We start from the raw sequence: 21,268 nt of genomic DNA, 5'->3' as shown, positions 1-21,268 counted from the left end.
TTTCAATTTGTTTGTCCGTTTTAAGAAAAATTAAAATTTCCTGTTCGGTTGCATAGAGTTAGAGTAAATTCACGATTCGAAGGGGACACACATTTTGGGACAACAAAGGTAAAAAAGTAGACAAATAAATTACAAGAGAGAGAGTACATCTTTTTCTTCTTGAAATACTCATATAAAACATGCTCCTGCTCAGAGCCTTACTGCCGGGGAAGCTAATAGGCTGGCTTGGTAGATGGAGTGTTCTTCGGCTGGTTGGTGTTGGAGCAGTTGCGTACTTGCATGGTTTCCCTTTCCCTCTGGTCTCGTTATTGAGAGAAAAATAAAAAGAAAGCGTTTGCTACCCAAGTACGTTAGCAAGAGTGCGAGTTCAAGCGTGAAAACATCATTAAAAAATATATTGAGTTACTATTATTCGTGAGAGCGACTGAGCGAGGATTGAGAATGAGAGCGAATGACATTTTGAAAGATTATTTGATTTGATTAGGGGACATTTTCGATAAGTTAGAAGTTGTGAAGTACTTCTTGTAGTTCTTTATAGTCAAGTTGTTTCCACTAAACTTACGTTTTAGACAATGTGTTGGGTTAATAGAAAAAAAAATGTGTAAGATATTTTAGTTTAGTGAATAATGGTAATTTTTGACAAATTTTTTTATTAATTTAGTATAACTTCACAAAAAACTAATAAATTATAGTGCAAAAGTATTGGTGGAAACGAGGCCAGTTTGCTACGTTGAGGCCAGTTTGCTACGTCGCTCGAAGCACAACCCTTTTAAGAGCATTATCACCACCCCTACTACAACATATTAACAGAAAAACTATTTCACGAAACTTTTTGTGAATGGTGATTTACGGAAATGAATTGCGCTTGTCCAAAGTGTATTGAATGATTTGGAAATTTTTTCATTAAAATTCGGACCGTCAATTCAAAAACGGATCGCTAAAATCAAAAGGCTTCGTGAATAAGCCATACTCTACAGTTGAATACCCAACAAAAAGTGTTTAGTGATCTGATGGACACAATTGTGTTCAATGGTCGGGGATATATGTGAAGTCACGTACATCGAACGATTCCAGATGTTGTTACTGCATTTTGAGTTGTGTTTTAAAGCTGTGTTGCTCGCATTACTTTAAAAACAATCTTCTCAGCTAAAGAAGCGGGAGGGTTTAGGGCTTGCGAGTATCGCTATATCTGACACCTTCTAGTTGTTGTCCGATACTCTTCTCTCTTTCTCTCTCGATACCGATCTCAGTCGTCTCGGCGGCGGAGGAGAGTGGACAGAACACACAGTGATGGCGTTGGCTTTCGACGAGTACGGGAGGCCGTTCATAATACTAAGGGAGCAGGAGCAGAAAACGAGGCTTAGGGGAATCGACGCTCAGAAATCCAACATTTCGGCTGGAAAAGCCGTGGCTCGCATCCTACGCACCTCCCTCGGCCCCAAGGGCATGGACAAGATGCTCCAGAGCCCGGATGGCGAAGTCACCATCAGTACGCCCTCTCTCTCTCTCTCTCTCTCTCTCTCTCTCTCTCTCTCTCCGTATGACTTGACTGTTTGATCTCAGTATGTTTTTGTATGATGAAATGACAGTCCAGATGCGTTGTTAGTTCCAATTGTTAGGGTTTGGTACAGTACTACAGTTAATGAAGACTAGATATGTTTGATGAAATGAGAGTCCAGATGCTTTGTTAGTTCCAATTCGCTAGGGTTTTGGTACTGTTAATGAAGGTATACAGTTACTGAGGTATAAGTTTTGATTTTTTTTTTTTCTTTTGATCTTTCATTCTGTTTGCTGACTTTGGTTTGTATTTGAAGTTTTCTTGTGGATCTGCAGTAGCAAGTGTGATAGAAGGAAATGGAATGAATTTTTCTTGTAAAAATGCAGATTTACTTATTCTGATATCGGCCAGGGATGTCCTTAATTATGCGTTTGAATATTCAGCTTCGTGTGTATGATGTATTTTCTTCATTTAATGATGAAAAAGGTTCAACTTCATGATGAACTTTTATTGAAAGATAAAGCTGTGTTTCGAAATAAAAAAAATTCAGCTTCTTATGAATGATGTATATTTTTCAGTATATACTGACAATGGTTCGTTTTTTATTTTTTTTATTTTATCGGGAAGCTTCGACTTTGTGATGAACATTTATTGGAAGACAGTTTTTCGGCTTGTTTGTGAGGTTTAACTTGGTGAAGCTCTATATTCAGCTTATTATCTGAATGGAACTTTAGAGAACGAACAAGAATGGCCCCAATAAATAAAATGTTTAGACTACCATCACGAAGGTTTCTCGCCTACAAAATCAAGTTCACCTCTCTCTCTCCATATGAATTTTCCGTTTTCTAGATATGTTTGATGAAGTGAAAGTCCAGATGCTTTGTTAGTTCCAATTCACTAGGGTTTTGGTACTGTAACAAAGTTCTAATACTGGGGTAAAAGTCTTGCTTCTTCGTCTTTGAATTTGAAATTGTTTGTGGGTTTTGTGTAATGATTGGTATATATTTGAAGTTCATTTGTGGATCTGCAGGAGCAAGTGATGGAAGGAAATGGAATGAATTTTCTTGTAAATGTGAAGATTTACTACATCTGATATCGTCAGGGGATATCATAAATTACGCGTTGAAAAATTTGGCTTCATGCGTGTAATGTATTTTCTTTGTTGTATGATGAATAAGGTTCGACTTCATGATGAACTTTTGTTGGAAAAGCTGTTTCGAACTTAAGGAAAGCGATAGAAAAGAAAATGGAGAAAAATGAGAGGAAAATTTAACTATTCACAATACTAGAATCTGTTATTTTCTCCCCCTTTATCTCGTACTCAACAATGGTAGAGAGTTTTTTTAACTTTTCTTTCCTTGGTTTTCTTTTCCACTAGTTCCAAACACACACTAAAGGTTTTGGCTTGTATATGAGGTTTTACTTGGTGAAGCTTTACTATTCTCAGCTTTTATCAGGATGGAAGTTCAAAGAAGGAACAATAATGGTGACAATATATGAGCCGTTTTTAGAGTTCTATCTCGAAGGTTTCTCTCGTATAGATAATAGAGAGAAGCTCAAGTAAACATGAAATGTCACAATAGTTGTGCAGTGTCATTGAGGATTTGCAAAAGAAAGTTAAGCAATTTCTACTCTTATTTTGGGGTGGTATGATAGGAGCTCCTAGTTGTGTGCGTCCTCAGCTTAGTAATTTGAGGGAAAATTTGGTTGAAACTAACTGAGGGAGGCTTGATGGCCATATATGAGCAATGGATGTGGCTTCTTAACATGCACCTGGTATGTGGTTGGCCATTGAGTCATTGACATATCAAAGATTTGACTAGTGAACATGGGTTTGATACTTTGATCGAGGATGTGCATGAAGTGGCAATTCTGGCCCTTCTGCTGATTAGTGCGTACAAGTGCAATAGATTCCACCTGTTACATTAAGCTTCGGAATGTCACCCTCTAACTGTTTGTGACTATTATACTGTATAAGCCTTTTTTTTTTTGCTCCTATTGGATCTACATTTTGAATGTTGACATGACACCCAATCGGACGCTCGTAGATTTGTGTTGTAGTCATTGTCCCACCTTGCTTGATTTCTTTTTATTGAGATTGGCAACTCCTTATTGTGAATGCGCAGTAATTATATTACACGTGCACACTTTGGCACATGCAACTAGAAGAGATCATGTTGTTTTTGTCAAATAAACTCCCTCTTTTATCTTTGAATTATGATCTTCACTCACCTTTTACTCCTATAATGTCAGCAAATGATGGTGCAACTATATTGGAGCAGATGGATGTTGACAATCAAATTGCAAAACTGATGGTCGAATTGTCACGAAGTCAAGACTATGAAATTGGTGATGGAACAACGGGAGTTGTTGTGATGGCTGGTGCACTTCTGGAACAGGCTGAGCGGCTCTTAGAGCGTGGTATTCATCCTATTCGTATTGCAGAGGGCTATGAAATGGCTTCCAGGATAGCTGTTGAACATTTGGAACGGATTGCAAATAAGTTTGAATTTAGTGCCTCTAACATAGAGCCTTTGGTTCAAACTTGCATGACTACTTTATCGTCGAAGATGTAAGAATCACACTGCTATTCCCTTACTGCCTTTCTTCCATAGCGAGTGCAATACTTGTGTTATATGTTATTTTCCAACGGTGTGTTGTGTGGTTTGTTTGTGCTGCCCTGTGCTTTATGATATATCTGTAGACCTTGCTGTTTTTATGTTCATTCTAGTTGCTTTATCTTGTGAGAATCACGAACAGATTATTGCAATTCTGGTTAGTCTTCATGCTCCCAGTTACTGTAGGAAAAAATGCTCCGAATTGCATGGTTATGTTAATTTGATTTTTATTGTATTTATTGGCATGCTCCAAAATGCTCTCAAATGACGGTATTAAGCATCAGTAAAAGAAGTCAAAATAGCATCAGCGTTAATCTTTCACTTTGTATAACATGGAAAGGTGAGGGACATTATGTGTAAGTAGTAACTACAATGATCTGATTGTGCCGTTGGTGTTACTCCTCCAAATGATTACTATGTTTACCCCATTATATGTCTGTTAGTGTCTTGAAGTTCCATGATGTCTGTGGATTAAGACAAATGAAAGTTAATCATGAGTTGCTCTTGTTACTTTTTTTTCTTGATAATTCATATCACATGGTGATTTTTTCTAGAGTCATCATGCAAAGTTGCTTTTCATTTAAACTGTCATGTCAACCATGACACAAAATCGAATGGAGAGAGTATATTTTTGTTTATCTCAATACCGCATTTAATTCTGTTCAGTTTGAATTATCAAGCTAAATGAGAAATACTTTATGTCGCAGTGTGAATAGATGCAAGCGCAGTTTGGCAGAAATTGCTGTGAATGCAGTTGTGGCAGTTGCAGATTTAGAGAGGAGGGATGTTAACTTGGAGCTAATTAAAGTGGAGGGAAAAGTAGGTGGGAAATTGGAGGATACTGAGCTAATAAAAGGAATTATTGTTGACAAAGATATGAGCCATCCACAGATGCCAAAGCATATTGAGGATGCGAAAATTGCAATCTTAACTTGCCCATTTGAGCCACCAAAGCCAAAGACAAAGCATAAGGTTGACATTGACACAGTCGAAAAGTTCCAGAATTTACGTGAGCAAGAGCAGAAGTACTTTGATGACATGGTTCAGAAATGCAAGGTAGGTTTGTACTCGTAAAATGTGGTGTATATATATGCATCATCTGATTTTGTTTGTTTATGGATTGTGGCATTGATCTTCTGCATATGTTTGTGTACGTATCTGAGTAGTTGTAGTCATAATCCCCATTACATGTATATGCAGCTTATGGTAGCTGTGTTTAAGAAACTTGAATCAAAGATTCCTTTTGGATTGTAATCATCACGCATAATTATCATGTTGTTCCTCAATATAGTGCAACAAACTCATCTTAGTAGTATGTGTTTCTGCAAGTTTATGATATCTAGGTACTATTCAAAGCGGGTCCCCCTTATTATTTTCCCATTTTGGTACATGAGAAGCTGTGTCATTGCAACTTTTCTGCCTGACATGTAGGATGTTGGTGCTACCTTGGTCATCTGCCAATGGGGTTTTGATGATGAAGCAAATCACTTGTTAATGCATAGGAACTTACCCGCAGTCCGATGGGTTGGTGGTGTAGAGCTGGAGCTGATAGCAATAGCCACAGGTTTGCAGTGAATTTGCTTTTCAGACATTGCTTGCTGTCTATTCTGTTCCTCCTATTATGTTACCCTTAGTACCAACAATTGTTCTATTGGTGACTTGTAGGTGGGAGGATTGTGCCAAGGTTCCAAGAGTTGACCCCTGAAAAGCTAGGCAAGGTACTTTGTGTTTTCTCCTCATTCTTCTATATCAGTTTTTGTGGTTTTTTTTTTGTTCTGTGATATATTTTGTTTGTCCCCCACCTGAAAATATGGGTATGGGCCGGCTGGCTTTAGTTGCATACTTAACACCCTGGTAGTTTTCATGTTACTTGTACCTTCAAACAGAAACATCCTCGTGTTTGCTGATGAAACATAGTGTTCCTTTGTTGGCCATGTGATTGATTTTTGTTTTGATAAGTTGTTGGCCATGGCATGTGAAACGTGAACACTGAGAACCTAGAATATTTTCCCCTAAAGTCATACTTTGATATTACTCTTGATGAATTTACTCTTGATTAGCTACAAGAACGTTGGAACCTATTGTACCTCGCAGAAGTTACCTAACTTTCTCCACTTGCACAATTTTTAGTCTTCATTGCAATAGCTTAAGTTTTGGCATAATCCGAATAGGCAGACTAGCTAGAGGTAGGACATATTATTTGCTTACGAACAAGGTCACCTTGCATTCACTAACTATGATAGATTTCTTTCCACTTATTTTACTAGTATTTATTTTGGAAAATGCAGTTACCTGCCATCATCATTCACCATGATAGAATTAGAAGACTAACAGACCTTTTTTGGTAACTATGAGTGTCATTATAGAGCAAAGAAAATAAGGAACAAGGAAGGAAAACCTTTGTACAACTTATGGAATTTTGTGTTGTAAAACCTTTGTACAACTTAGGGAAAACCTTTTTTGGTAACCTTAAGGGGTTGGGGTCATGGAAGCTCAAGAGTCCTGGGTTGTAGTCCAGCCGCCGAGGCTCCTCATCCTTTCCCACTTTTCCTCCTTGTGCACAGAGTTGCACAAATTCATGCGATCACCAACTGGAACTGTGTCTTGTGCTTCAATTCTTTCATATGACATGTTCATGATGAATTTGTGCAGTCTGTGAACCATATTGCTCATGGGATTATTTCGTTTGTCTGTTGCTGCACTTGTAATGTGATATGTACGGTAGATTCATTCTTCTATATTTTCCCTTGAGAGCTATTAATATGCCATTTCTTTATGTTGGCACTTGTTGGAAGAGCTTGTGCTGAGTATTTCCCTGCGACAATTATTATTATTATTTTGATTTTTGGGTTGCTTGATGTTTTGTGTTTTGGATCGATGATTTCGATTCCTTTAGTAGGGCTTTGGTCATGAAACACTGATATCCTATTTGGCTTGTCCGTACAGGCTGGTTTGGTGCGGGAAAAATCATTTGGAACCACTAAAGATCGAATGATTTATATCGAACATTGTGCAAATTCGAGGGCCGTAACCATATTCATTCGTGGTGGTAAGTTGATGAATCCTATTTGCCTTTTCTCTTCAAGCAAATGTTGAGAGGAGGTGAATGTCACCATTATTTATCTGGACAAACGGGTTATATGTGCTCTTAGTAGATGCTATAAAGTACTAATTAAGATCATACCCATGCTTTGTGAGTTTGGTTGTTACTTTGTTTTGTATCACGATTACATGTACAGTATCTTCATCTCTGCTAATAAACAAAAATGATGGCCTGTCTTCATCTGTCATGTTATACGTTGATGTCTAGGAATGCGAAATCATTTGGCATTCTACTATTCTTTCTGGAAAGTGGAAACTGATATTTGTAATTGGTTGTTGTGACTTGTGAGGTCTGCCATTGCCTATTGAATAGGACTGGGAAAACCAAATTTCATTAATTTTTTTTTACAAACCTAATTTTTGATTTCATATCTTGTTCTTAAGCAAAATGGAGAACATTTTTGCACATTTCAATATTTTTTTATTATCTCCGGTACTTGCGCCGGCAGTAGTTGATATTTGTTTTTTCTTTTATACTGTGCAAGAAGGAAAAAGAATGAGAGGGAAAAATATGAGAACATAATTATTAATAAGAAGACAAGTTGGATTAGTTGTTCAACTCTTCTAGTAACCATGTGTTCCGATTCCTAGGTGCCATTCAATCCCAATGCGGGTTTCGGCAACTCATCCAATCTGATTATGTGTTTTAATTTTCCACTTGCTGTTTCATGTTATGGCAATGCTATTTGATTGAATGTTTTCAGGAACGTATTTGGATAGAATCTGTTCCCTTAATTGAACAAAAGAGGGCTATTTACATCTGTTATTGTTTTTCCATAAGGGAGTGATGACTGGTACTGTGATGTGTCTTCTCACTCCGTTAGTGAAGTACAGGCAATATTTGAACCAAAAAAATGAAAATTATTAGAGTAAGAGAAGGAAAAGCTATCCTTTATCTTTTTAAAATGCGAAAGAATGAGGTTGGCCCAACCCAGATTTCATTTTACTAGATTCTGGTACTTGTTTGATGCATTAGGTAACAAAATGATGATAGAAGAAACCAAGCGAAGTATCCACGATGCTTTGTGTGTGGCTCGGAATCTCATTCGCAACAACTCTATTGTGTATGGCGGTGGTGCGGCTGAAATTTCTTGTTCTCTTGCCGTGGAAGCAGCTGCTGATAGACATCCAGGGGTTGAACAGGTACGACTTTATGGAGGTTATTTCTTTATCTTGCTCACCCATCATGCAGTTCGAGCTGATAACTTTTTTCCTTCTCTCTGCAGTATGCAATCAGGGCATTTGCAGATGCTTTAGACTCTATCCCAATGGCACTCGCGGAGAACAGTGGTCTCCAACCCATCGAAACATTATCTGCTGTGAAATCTCAGCAAATTAAGGTATATTTTGGACATGATTGCTTCCTATAGCGAGGTCAATAGCAACTTAAGCTTCATTTGGCATCTCTAAATAGGTCGGATTTCTGCTGAAAAAGTCAACTGGCATCTCTAATAAAAGCCAAAAATTAGCCCAACCTACAAAGAATGCCAAAAGTCATCCTAAACAATATTAGTTGATTTTTTTTTTTTTTTAAACTTTTAAAGACAATCCGTGACGAAGCCTTAGGATCTCTCTCTGTAATTCTATTTCACCAAGCATCATGTTGGATTCATATGCAGGAGAACAATCCCTGGTGTGGAATAGACTGCAATGATGTTGGCACGAATGACATGCGTGAGCAAAATGTCTTTGAGACACTAATTGGGAAGCAGCAGCAGATATTGCTAGCAACCCAAGTTGTCAAGATGATTCTGAAGATTGATGATGTTATCTCTCCTTCTGAGTACTGACACACATCTGAGTCCTTAATTTCCAAAAGTTTTGATTGGCCTTGCCACAAGTTGTATTATTATCATCGACTCAAATGGTGACTGAAAGTAACTCATTCTACATGTCCTGTGCCTTGAGATCTACCCACGTTTTGGTAACGGGTGTATTTTACGACTCTTGTTTTCTGGTTGGCAGACAGTTGATATTGTTGTTTATCTTTTGAACGTTTGTGGATTTTGTTGTGTTAATGCTTTTGCTTTTGTTAGTGTTCTCCTGGCAAACAAAATATTTGAAGATGGTGCAAATTTTCTATGAACAGTTTTAATTGTTTCGTTGTGTTTATTTTGCTTCTCTCGATGTTCAGACTTCGGTGGGATTGGGTGTGGTGTGATCTTTTGGTTTGTGGTAAGAGGGACACGTGTCGTAGTTTTGAGGCGTGGGACAGTGAACTGGGACGGTTTCTTGTTTAAGCTGATCATAGGATTAGGGTTCGGACTTCGGAGGCTTGTTACCATAGCTGGTGAACATGGTGTATTTTTGTCCCGTTTACTAATCTTCATTCCCGAGTATAAGCTTATGCATGTGCTGCTTCCAATTGTATAGTTGTTGGTGTTGGGCCTTTTTTGTTCCCCTATGATTATATTTTTTGGTTCTTCTGTCACAATTTGTTTGTTTGATTTGGAAAGAAATATTTCTCGTAAGAAAGCGTGATTTATCAATTTTTCAAAGCTTAACCTTTTAAAAGAATGCCATTTAACATGTCGGAGATATTACTTCAATCCACGAATAAAGAACAAAAAGAGGAATTGCATGGAGTTTGAGTTTCTTTTATATTGGTTGCATGGAGCTTGAGTAAATTCACGTTTCGAAGTTTACACACATTTTGAGGCTACCAAAATTTAAGAAGTAGGCATACAAATCACAACAGGAAAAGAGTACCAACTGTGTTTGGAACTTTTGCCAAAAAAAAAAACTGTGTTTGGAGTTGTTCTATATGTGGGTCTGCGTGCATCGAATAGTTTTCGAAGTAGTTATATCCTAAATTGTGTTTTAAAATTGTGTTCCCAGTGTTGCTTAATAGAGATTAAATTATAAATACAGGGTCCGTATAACCCTTGTTGAACGAAGAACCAATCAAAAAGATTGTCTATGGATATCCCTATTGATGCTTCTTGGACTATTAGGAAAGTGCTTGGCCTTAGAAGAGTTGGATAGCCTTTAAATCAATATAAGGTTGGCAATGGTCAAGGTACCTTCTTGTGGCTTGACAACTGGCACCCTCTTGGCCCTTTATTTAACAAATTTGGAGAGAGTGTTGTCTTTAACCTTGGCAGATCATTACATTCAAAAGTGTCTTCTATTGTTCATAATGGGGATTGGAAATGGCCAATGCTGAGGAATAGGGTCACTCAAACTATCATGTCTCATACTCCCCCTAATTTCAAGCCAGTTTGTGGAGAGGATGACTCGGTTGTTCGGCTCCCTCATTTGACTAGGTATTCTGTCCACTCGGCTTGGGGAGCTATTCGGACTAAACTTCCTATACAATAGTGGACTAAGATTGTTTGGTTTAGCAGGAACGTTCCTTGTTGGGCTTTTATTTTATGGTTGGCAATCCAACATAAATTGAGTATAAAAGATATATTGTTTAGCTGGGCCGTGAATGTGGCTGTGGACTGTGTTTTCTGTGCTAATGGATTAGAATCTCATCACCATCTATTTTTCCAATGCCCTGTGTCTTGTTCTGTGTGGCATACTGTTTGGAGTTAGTCTTCTAATAGTCAAGTGCCCCATTTGTTAGCTGAAGTGATTACTTGGTATGTTCAAAATGTACAAAGTAATAGCTTCCAAAGTGTGATTTTGAAGACTGCTTTGGCTACTGCAATATATAGTTTGTGGTTGGAACGAAATAAAAGAGTTTTGCAACACCAAGCCCTCCCTCAAGACCAGTTGCTTCTCCACATTATCAATTCTATAAGGAATTCTCTTAGCTCTAAGAGGGGTGTGAGCCTACTCAGGAAAATAGGGTTTTATGTGATAGTTGGTAAACAGGGTTTTATGTGATAGTTGGTAGCTTTCTGGGAAATTTTTTGGTCTAGCTAGATGAATAGTTTAGTTTAGTTTTGTCTCTTGCTGTATAGATATAGTACAGTGATTCAGTGAAAGTGTGGTTCTTTGTAAAAGGCAGTGTATAGCAGGGGTATGTCCCTAAGAGGTTGTAATGTGTTTCGTGCTTTTATGAAAGGAGTGCTTATCAAAAACAAAAACTCTCTAGAGCCTCCCTCACCTTATCACCTCCCATCTTCTTCCTAGCGTTTCCCTATCCCAACGACCACCGTCGGTTCCTCGCCGACAACCACTGACCTAAGTAAAACCCACTTTAAAAATATCCTAAACTCCAAAGTCATCGTCGTCGCGCTTCGTCCCACACTTTACGTTTCAACCTCTCATAGCTGAACTCCGTTCGAAACCTCCTCCACTCTGTCTTCCACTCTCTATTCCCCACAATTAACCCCGCCGACGTGGACTCCAACCAGCCCTTCTCCTCCACCGATCCTTTGTCATTCAACCCGTCGATGCCGGCCGCACCAGTCTCATACCCGATCAAAACCCTAGACGAGCTCAAGTCGAGGTCGTACTTCGACTTGTTCCACTTCCCCTTCAAAAGTTCATACGTGGCGCTTTGGACCTTTGGTCGAGTTGTTTGGCTAATCGGTCGAGGATTTTGGTGTGCCATGATATGGTGGAAGGGTACGAGAAATCGCCGGTGGTCGTTGGGAAAGGGGGAACGCTAGGAAGAGGAGGTGAAAAGAGGGAATATTTTAAAGTGAGGAGGTTCCAAAGAGTTGAGTGCTTGAGATTTGGTTGTAGGATGACGTGGCAACTTTTGACCATCCGTGTATAATATAATCTCTGTTTAATATAAAATGATAAATTTAGTGCTTATAATTTTTTTTTGGTAAATAGTACTCCATTTCTTTATTTTCCTGTTTTTCTCTTTTTAACTCTCATGACTCATTAACATTTTTTGTTTTATTATGAAAGTGGTGAAATGGAATCCGATTATTCCCGACCCCAACATTTATCCAATATTCCCCGGCCGACTCCGGCCCGATGTGAATGGGACGGGACTATAAATCTGGGTCCGATCTGTCCCATTGTGATCCCTACAAATATTGCAAGTATTTCAAGTTTCAACACCAAGTTGTCAAACCCGTTTGTTAACCCACTAATTTTTTACTAACTCTATTGATATATATTTTTTTAATCCGAGCCGCAACTCTATTGATAATTTGGAGAAATTTTGGGGTGCCGAATGGGTACTATATGACCGTGTTCACGTGGTGTCCGAGCAGCGCATTCGGGCAGTCCAAAGTGTGTTGGACGGTTTAGATTGAAACTCTCTTTCTCCTCTCACCCTACTACTCTCTCTCTCTCATTTTTCTCTCTCGAAATTCGAGCTGTCTATAACCGAAATAAATAACCCGGATGCGTTGTTTGGCACCACATGGTGCCGGCACCCAAAAATTTCTCGATAATTTGATAAGGAGTATATGAAAAGAAAAGGAAAAAAAAAAAAACAAGACGGTGCTGTGACAATACGCATTTCCTTATCCGCTATAGCTAAACTATCTTTTTACACTACATAGTTACACTACATTTTATGTGGAACTTATTTTGAATCCCAAAAAAATTTAAAAAAATACCGATAAATTTTAAAATATTGTTTTATGGGGTCCTATAAAAAATTAGCTCAAATGAATGTCGGTAAGTACTATTTTTGGATTCATAGGGATGAAATTGCTTAATTGCGCAATTTTGGCACTACGAATTTAAAAATAATACTTATCAATATCCGTTGAAGCTAATTTTTTACAAAGTCCTGTATTTTTTTGAAATTTGAAATGAGCTCCACATAAAATATAAAATATAGCGTAACTTGTAGCGTAAATATCTAGTATGTAACATCTCTCTTCCTTATCTCCCGTCATCCCTCCCTTTCTGTTTCCCGGCTGGTTTTTCTCTCGCAGTAACTTCTGTACATTTTCATGGCGGCCAATCCCTCCAATGGTAACGTGTATGATGTAGATTCTCAGTCCCAATTCAGTTTTCCATTTGTCTCTATACTAACAACCCTTGTGTGTTTTTTCACAGAGACTTTGCTCGACCAGCTGAGACACGGACTCGCCGAGTTCGAGTTCATCTCCCCTCCTTTGCTTTCAATTTCCAACTCCACCCCATTTTTCAGAAACACCGCCCATCGGTTCTTCGCTCGAATCGGACCATCTCCGTAAGTCTTCCTTGTCCTTTAACTCTCTCCGGGTTACAGCAAACATACCAAACCTTGGGTTATTGGAGGTTTTCTCGGTCGTTAACTTCACAATCCCAGGATTAATCGAGGTGCACGCAAACTGGCATGGACACACCCGGTTATCAGGAAAAAGTAGTCTTACTTGTCCGCACACCCATTTCTGATAGGTTTTATTTTTGGGCTTTCCATGTTTGTTAACTTAAAGTCTTGGAAACCTTGTTCTGATTAGCACATTTCAATATTTCAGTGAATTCTAAGCAATTTTTTGAAGACCATAGTTCTAAAACTTGTTTTATCTGTGCAAATAGTACTCCAACATTGTGTGGTGTTCTATAAATGGCTGGATTCGATATGGGAGTGTGTTAGAGCAATGCATCCCCAACCCTTACCCTTTCTTTAATTTAAACCCAAATCTTGAGTAAAGCTCCCTAAAGCTCACTCCAACCCTTGACTCAAACCTATACCAACTTATTTGTGCTCAGATATTTACTTAAATTGTAAATGGCTATTTGGTGCTTCTCAAGTTTACAGCTTTGCTATTGATGAAGCTTTTATTCAAATTTATGCTTAGATTTGAGTATGTCATTGGAGTGCTTTGTACCGAATGAAGCTTTTACTTAATTTTTTGCTCATATTGGAATTTAAGTATAGGCAAGGGCTGGAGATTGAAATTTAACCATACCAAATTTAAGTATAAGCTTTTACTCTTGGAGCATCAATATCCCTTACTCAAACCTAAACTTAGATTCATAATCTGAGTATTACCCCCCAAAAATCAGCTCCAATCCTTTACCCTTTCTCAAAGGAAATCAAGGGAGACCCTTTTTTCCCATCAAATCAAGAGAGACCCAAACCCATGTTTCTAATGGCTATTTTCTGGTGGTGAGGGGTGGTGGTCGTGATGTTTTCTGGTGTTGGTCAGCGGTTTCTGGTGGTCACGGGAGGTGCACAAGTTTCTGGCAAAGATAATAGAAGTAAGATCGAGAGTCTATGAAAGTTGCCGGTTGGTGGTGGTGTGGTGGTCGTTGGATCTGCTGGTTGTATTGGAGGAGCCGCAGAAAATTGGAAGACCTGATTAGCAGCGGCAGACAGTGGTGAGGAGCAGCGGTAGTGACGGTGGACATTGAAATCCTTCAACATCTGAGTATAGGGCTGGAGATGCTCATATCAAATAGACCTTTCACTCAGATTTTTACTCAAATCTGAAGAAAAAAATTGGGTAAGGGCTGGAGATGCTCTTATAAGTCCCATTTGGAGTGTATTTTTGGAATTTGAATGCAACAATTGACGCGAGATTGCTTATTCATTGGATAATAAATGCAACAAAGCATTAATTGGGATTGTGGTATAGATAATCCCCTCATTATTAGTGCGGTGGGATTACTTCTTGTATAAGATTGTCTATCATTAGTAGTCCGACCTATTAAATAGGGCTATAAGTTTGAATATGAGTGATATGCTGGATGAGTCATCTTCGTTGCATGCATTTTGATGTTATTTCTGATGTATTATGCATGCAAGCTACCTCTTTCTGTCAGGATTTACTTCTTTTTTGGTGTCAAATTTGTTCTAGAAACTTACCCAGTAAAGCTTTGGAGTAGGAAATCTCCATGCTGTTGGTAGACTACAGTTTTAAGGCTACGAGTAAAAGGTGCTTACAGTACTAAGAATCCTTGAAATTAGAGATTATAACCATGGTCAAATTTACCCAAAAAGTTTGTGACTTTTTTTAGACTATGATTAAAAGGTGCTTACAGTACTAAGAAATGCTTGAAATTAGAGATTATAACCATTCAAATTTACCAAAAGTGTGTCTGCTGTGATTGTGTTTTCTAGAGGAGGAGGTTCACCAGCCATGAAGAAGCTCGAGCACTATTCAGTTCAGAAAGTCACTGGTGATGGACGATGTCTTTTTCGGGCATTGGTATTGAGGGGTTCTCTTTTTATCCACTCTAATTGCATGGGTATTGGTGTTGGTTTTTGCAGTCTCATGGTCATTTCTGATTCTAATGATGGTAAACATGTGTGATGTCATTTCATCAGTAGAGTGAAGCCATGATCTGACTATCCTGACTGTACTCAACGCCCTTTAAAACTTTCTACCAATTTCACTGGGAGCAAAACTCGTGTGTAATGATTGGAGGTCATGATTGGGCAAATTAGCAGATGGAAAATTGTCTGAAATATGATTGAGGAACAGTGCTTAATTCCTTATTTGGTTAAAAAAAATTTAAACAATGGTTTAAACCATGGAATAACAAATGACATGGTTATGAAAAAGTTGTTGTAGTTATAACTATAAGCATGCATGAGCATGCGGTAAATGAATATTCATCCGGACAATCGAAGTTACAATCTAATGGCTTAGATCACCTCAATACTAATAAGGCCATAACTATCTTGAGTTGACAGAAATATAGGAGGAATTGACTGAAAAATATAGTTCACTGATTACTAATCTTCCTCAAAAGGTACCGAATGCTACTTGGCTTTTCATCTTTTTATTGGATAATAAATACTGTTTCCATTAGATTTGGAAATGTAGATACACTGGCTCGGAACAAAGTTTTGCTAGTAACAAGAGAGCATTAATTTATATCATCTCTCGTGTAGTTTATTCTGATCCACCGATTTACCCATTTCCTTGTATTAGAACAATTGTCCATCTTCCTTCACGTTTTATTTTTGTTTTACCATTAACTTGTATTTTTGTTCATGTTGTCTAACTTTAGTTATTGCATCACAGCATAGACATGTGAATAATTTACTGTGTATATTAATGTATTCTACATTTCTACTGCTTTTGGTATTCTCATCTCCGAGCACTGAACTTCTATTGATTGTCCAGAATCTGGAGTTACATTTGTGTGCGTTTCTACTTCAATTATGACTTTACTGAAATCAGGTCAAAGGAATGTCTCTGAACAAAGGGGTCACACTTGATCCTAGGGAAGAGCGAGAAAATGCAGGTATGCATTTAGGCCATGCACATTTTACTTTCATTTGTTTCAGTTCCAACAGGATTGTCAATGATATAATTATTATGGAGCTTCCATTTGCGCAATTTCACCCAGTTGCATGCTTTAACACTTCTCTTTGATTGTTGCTGTAGTTGACTGATTGTGGTGGTTTTCAAATTATGGAAGGTATTCTTGCTATAGAATCACTGCTTGTATGCGTTTACTTCGAAGGAGAGAACTTAATTTTAATTATTGCATATGTAGTCTTTTGAGCTATTCCATTAATGTGATGACTACCCCCTGCTCCCACTACTGGCTTCTTTCTTGCTTGGTTTTGTTATTTTGCATTGACGACTTTTGATCCAGTCATTTAACTGCAAAACAAGGGAAGTAGGAATTTAGCCAGCTAAGATTCTCAACGGTCTTACCCTGTGTTTATAATTGGACCTGTAGAACTGCAATACCTTCTCATTTACGAAGTTTCTTATTTTCCCTTCTTTCTTCTCCTTTCCCTGTTTTTCTACATGATGTGATGATTTCTGCTTAGGTTTGCTTTTATAATATAATTTTCGGTTATTTGGTGGAAATGTTTTCCATTCTCTGGAGTCGCCGTATGGGCTGCTTGTTTCAAAGATTTGTGGTTAGATCGCAAAAATATATGCAAAACTCACTGACACACATACATGCAGATGAACTACGGATGGCTGTAAAAGAAGTTATCTGTGATAATGAAAATGAACGCTTTAAGTATGAAGAGGCCTTGATTGCAATTACTGTTGATGAGTCTTTGAAACGGTGAGGCCTTTAACTTGGCAACTGTTGCAGAAATTCTGTTGTTTTTCTTATTGCGATTCATGTTATTCTAACTATTGGAAGCTGTTCATTGCATGCTTGTAAAACCTTGTCTAGTTACTGCCAACGCATTGGACGACCTGATTTCTGGGGAGGAGAGTCAGAACTGCTGGTTAGTATCTGATGATTAAGACACATTCGACCTTTTTTTCATTATTCATTTACTTTTTCTTTTTTTCTGATGGTCCCTTGAACTTGACCAATGATATTGCAAAGAGCCCACTGGAGATGGATTATAGTTGTTGCCTTGTTGGAATTAAGGTTTATTATTGTGCAAAATGGTAGCTTAATTGGTGTGTTTCACACTTTTTCATGACACTCTTCCATTTACTTTTGAGGTTCAAATAAGGATTTAAAAAAGAGGTAATACCTGATTTGTCCTTCTTGCCTGATTTAAAAAGAATAAGGTTGGAGAAGTTGAATTAAATGGGATGGAAAACTATGGAACAAGAATATGACTCATTGTTTGGTTTATGTAGTGTAAAATAATTTTGGGGAAGCCCCATTAGGAATGTTTTTCTACGAAGATGGAAACGTATTTATACGTAACAGTAAAATTCGGTGCTAAAGAAAATATAAATTGGTTAACTCGTAGGAAACCTAAAAACGTGTTTTCAAACAAATGTAGTGGTCAGTGGTCACTATAATCGAGTATTCTGCAAATAATTCTTTCCGATATTTCTGAAAGTAATTTTAAACATTAGGACAGGCATGAATGTTTCCTCTTCTTCAGTTCTTTGCTCTTGGAATAGAACAAAAGAAAGACCAAGATCTTAATGTTCCCTTCCCATACAAAACCCCCAAAAGAATTGTGTTGATTCTTAAATGCAGGTATTTTCTTGCATCATGTTTGACAATATCATACACTATTTGTTGAGTTCACTGTGTATATAACGGCTTAATTTTATATGGTGATGAATGGTCACGTTCTCCGTTAGGTGCTGTCAAAGTTGTGTTGCCAGCCGATCGCAGTATACATACCAGAACATGAGGTACTTTATTGTTGACCAACTCACTTCACTTTGATATGTTTAAATCAGCACAATTTGGGAAATAGATTTCTTGAACTGAATTTTTGTCAAGTCTGGGCTTCTGTTGAGTTCCATTTCTTGATGCAACTTCCAAGGTGTCAGGCTCTTACCTACTATGTCATGTTTAAAAATTGTTGCTGATTTGGTTGACACATTCTTTCGCATACAATTGTATCCAGTTTGTAAGAAATCAATGATTGGTTTGAGGAGAGCATAGTGCCTAGAGAATTTTTCTGAGTTGGATCATACTAACAATCCCTTTGGATTGTGACAAAGGGTGAGAAAATCCTCACTTATTTGGATAGCGAAATGAGATGAGAAGTGGTGAGAAAAGAGATGAATCTTCATTGTTACATATTCCAAGGGAAAAGAAAGTGGAAGGGGCATGGTGAGCATTGACAGAATAACGTTTTCTCTGTTGATAGAGGGAGAGGGAGAGAGATTTTCGTGCTTTTGGTTATTTGCCTTGCATTCTTGCTTTTGGTGGATGATTTTCTTCAGCTATAACATACTGATTTTTACAGTTTGAGCACAATAATCTATTTTATTTATCAAATTGTAGCATTCAAGAGGCGGACTGGGGTCTGGTTTTATTCCCATTGCAGAATATGGAATTGAGTTCAGCAAGGGTTCAAGAAAAGGGAAGAAACCAAGGAAAGTGGTGAGGCTCTTGTACAGTGGGAAGAACCACTATGATCTACTTGTCTGAGAATTAGTGCTTGGAGTCTAACGGGAGAGGATACGGTGGTAACCTCCACAGTTTCATCTAGAATAGAATTGGCGGAATCATCGGGTCGTAGACGAAGCACATTCACAGAAGCAAGGAATTGATGCAATTTTGCTTTCGAAGCAGGGTGACAGAAGTTGCAAAATTCCCTGGGTGTTTTTTGGATTGTTGTTGGACAAGCTCAAAGGAAAGGAAACTGGCTCCTTTTTCTCCAGCTTCTCTTCTCAATGATCAGCCATATTCAACTTGTTTGGATTGGATTATATTTTCCCATGAGGTGCAAGAAATAAGCTACACTATTGATGAAATTGTGAGGTGCATTTTTAGAGTATCACATGAGTTGTTTTCACAATACCTTGTTTTTTGTTTTGCCAATATTGTATACATCAGCGGGTGTTAGAAAGTCCAGAGGTTGTCAATAGCTTTGAACCCTGACCAATCGCCCCTCACGGGGCTCGAACCTAGTCCTCTACTAAAGAAGACGGTAGGTAATGTCAACCGAGCGAGGAGCTCGCAATACCTTATTGTGTAAGTTGTATACGTAATACCTGCGGCAAATGAGTTGGGTAAAAGTTGTTTACGTAATACTTGCGGCAAATGAGTAAAAATATATGCGGCTCACTTTTCTCTCTAAACTATCAAGAAGAAGGGTGGGTTCCGATTCTCTTCTGTCCGGATTTTTGATTGGAGGTGGTATAATTTCGGATTTGCCTAGAGACTTTTATCGGTAAGAGTTTTCTAACCAAGTCTGAACCATTAATTTCTTCAATGAAAGACCGAGATTTTGGTCTGTCTCGTCTAGTCCAAATTAAAAAATTGGACAGGATCCATAGTAGTCTATCATGTTCCATGTGAGAGACTAAAATCTGTCCCACATCATTGGTTAGTACTACTACTCCAGACTCCAGAGCAATAAATAAACTACGGAATCGACAAAATTCAACTCTCTAGCTGCAATCTGAAAGTACCATGTGAAAATACAGCCATTATTGGGATGGTTCGGATTTGGAGAAAAAAAAGAGAGAAAAAATGTTAAGGTGAGAGGAGAGACAGGGTTTCAATCTAAGCTGTCCAAAAATATGTTGGATGATCCGGATGTACCGAGCGGATACAATGTGGGATATACCCACCTAACACCACCGAAAAATTTCTCCATTACTGGAACTAGAGTTTAGATCAATTTTTTTCCCTTCGTATGATGTACTAACGTAATTAGGATTTTACCGTGCTTGTTGGATTTAGATTAATCTGAAGAAACAAATATCTTTACATTTTCTTGGAAAGAAACAGATATCCTCACACGTGTCGGTTCTAATTAATAGATTTTTAAATTATACTCAGATTTTATAAAAGTATATTTAGATAAAAATATATCGAATTATTTTTGCAGGAGGGAGGCGCGTAAATTTTGTATTGAGATTCAAAGGCGTAAATTTTGTATTGAGATTCAAAGGGTTTTTTCATCCAAGTGCGGCGGTAGCCAAGTTAGAAGGGACAAACATACTCCCATGCATAAGACTAACAGTCCCTTTGGATAGAGGGGTGAGAAAAGAAAAGAAAAAAGGTTGTGTTCTCCTTTATTAGTGAGAAAAGAAAAGAAAGGGGTGTGATTTCTCACCCTCCGATCCAAATAAGAGTGAGAAATCATATTCTCATAGGTGACTGGTCTCTTTCCGGCGAGCTGAAACTCTCTCCCTCTTCTCTGACAAATCTGGTACTCTCTCTCTCTCTCTCTCTCTCTTCCTCGGTGACGCACAACCACTCGTCCGACGAGGGGTGGACTACACGCTCCCCCTCCCCTTTCTCAAGGAACCACTTTTGGCAAGAAACGAAACTGGGCTTGAAAGGGGTTCTGGTCTCCCTCCGTCTCTCACCCTCTCTCGCCTTGTTTCCCTTCCAAAGGAGGGAGAGATTGAGCTTCTCTCCCCGTCTCTTTTCTTCTTGCGTACCAAACGAACTGTAATAGTCAAGTCTCGCTAACAACTAACACTTCTTGCATAGTTGCATGTTCTCAAAAGAGGGTTTTTTCGTTGATTAATTTATGAATTCTTTCATTCTCCAATTCAAATTTTGTACTCCCTGTCCCCAAAAAGATTGTTCGATCCGCAAAACAAAATTGTAAAATAAAGTTTTTCCCGCTATTTTCTAAGTACTAATGAGTTCTTCTAACTTGCCAAACAAAATTTTGATATTTCTTGCTAAACCTTAAAGTTCCATTTTGTAGATTTGACAATCTTTTTTGAAACGGAGGGAGTAATGCGTTAACAAAATATATTCTAAAATTGCCTTTCAAAACACGTAAAATATGAGAAAGAAATGAAATTGATTTTCACTCTTTTTTTGTTCAAGTGCACTTTATTTTTTGTCTTCATTCTTGCAGAATTACAAAATTATTCTT

General features: G+C 38.0%; 2 protein-coding genes across 6 annotated transcripts; both read left to right on the top strand.

Annotated features, from left to right (window-relative positions):
- Positions 1–1,018: 1,018 nt before the first annotated feature.
- On the top strand, positions 1,019–9,328 carry LOC131325841 (T-complex protein 1 subunit epsilon). Its single transcript, XM_058358318.1, has 9 exons — positions 1,019–1,489; positions 3,752–4,070; positions 4,824–5,172; positions 5,548–5,680; positions 5,782–5,834; positions 7,063–7,165; positions 8,195–8,361; positions 8,445–8,558; positions 8,838–9,328. The coding sequence occupies exons 1-9, from the start codon at positions 1,291–1,293 to the stop codon at positions 9,006–9,008; spliced, it is 1,608 nt and encodes a 535-aa protein (XP_058214301.1). The 5' UTR covers positions 1,019–1,290; the 3' UTR covers positions 9,009–9,328.
- A 3,213-nt stretch (positions 9,329–12,541) lies between these two features.
- Positions 12,542–19,228, top strand: LOC131326621 (OVARIAN TUMOR DOMAIN-containing deubiquitinating enzyme 3). 5 transcript variants are annotated; one of them, XM_058359467.1, is made up of 11 exons: positions 12,585–12,604; positions 12,972–12,997; positions 13,038–13,059; positions 13,144–13,279; positions 15,137–15,224; positions 16,206–16,269; positions 16,950–17,055; positions 17,170–17,224; positions 17,846–17,943; positions 18,051–18,104; positions 18,706–19,228. In XM_058359467.1, the coding sequence occupies exons 3-11, from the start codon at positions 13,038–13,040 to the stop codon at positions 18,806–18,808; spliced, it is 726 nt and encodes a 241-aa protein (XP_058215450.1). In that variant the 5' UTR covers positions 12,585–12,604; positions 12,972–12,997; the 3' UTR covers positions 18,809–19,228. The 5 variants fall into 5 exon arrangements, with proteins under 5 accessions (XP_058215449.1, XP_058215452.1, XP_058215451.1 ...); XM_058359466.1 differs by having other exon boundaries at positions 12,542–12,604; positions 12,972–13,059; XM_058359468.1 differs by lacking the exon at positions 17,846–17,943 and having other exon boundaries at positions 12,544–12,604; positions 12,972–13,059.
- The last annotated feature ends 2,040 nt before the right edge of the window (positions 19,229–21,268 follow it).

Source organism: Rhododendron vialii, chromosome 5a, assembly GCF_030253575.1.
Source record: "Rhododendron vialii isolate Sample 1 chromosome 5a, ASM3025357v1".
Lineage (NCBI taxonomy): Eukaryota > Viridiplantae > Streptophyta > Magnoliopsida > Ericales > Ericaceae > Rhododendron > Rhododendron vialii.
The sequence above is the reverse complement of the archived record's forward strand: the minus strand, read 5'-3'. Positions and strand labels throughout refer to the sequence as shown.

Coding starts and splice junctions, on each gene's coding strand:
- LOC131325841 (XM_058358318.1), top strand. CDS start 1,291: ATGGCGTTGGCTTTCGACGAGTACGGGAGGCCGTTCATAATACTAAGG. Junction 1,490..3,751: donor GGATGGCGAAGTCACCATCA/GTACGCCCTCTC, acceptor CTATAATGTCAG/CAAATGATGGTGCAACTATA. Junction 4,071..4,823: donor ACTACTTTATCGTCGAAGAT/GTAAGAATCACA, acceptor TTTATGTCGCAG/TGTGAATAGATGCAAGCGCA.
- LOC131326621 (XM_058359466.1), top strand. CDS start 13,038: ATGGCGGCCAATCCCTCCAATG. Junction 17,056..17,169: donor GTTGATGAGTCTTTGAAACG/GTGAGGCCTTTA, acceptor AACCTTGTCTAG/TTACTGCCAACGCATTGGAC. Junction 17,225..17,845: donor GAGGAGAGTCAGAACTGCTG/GTTAGTATCTGA, acceptor CCTCTTCTTCAG/TTCTTTGCTCTTGGAATAGA.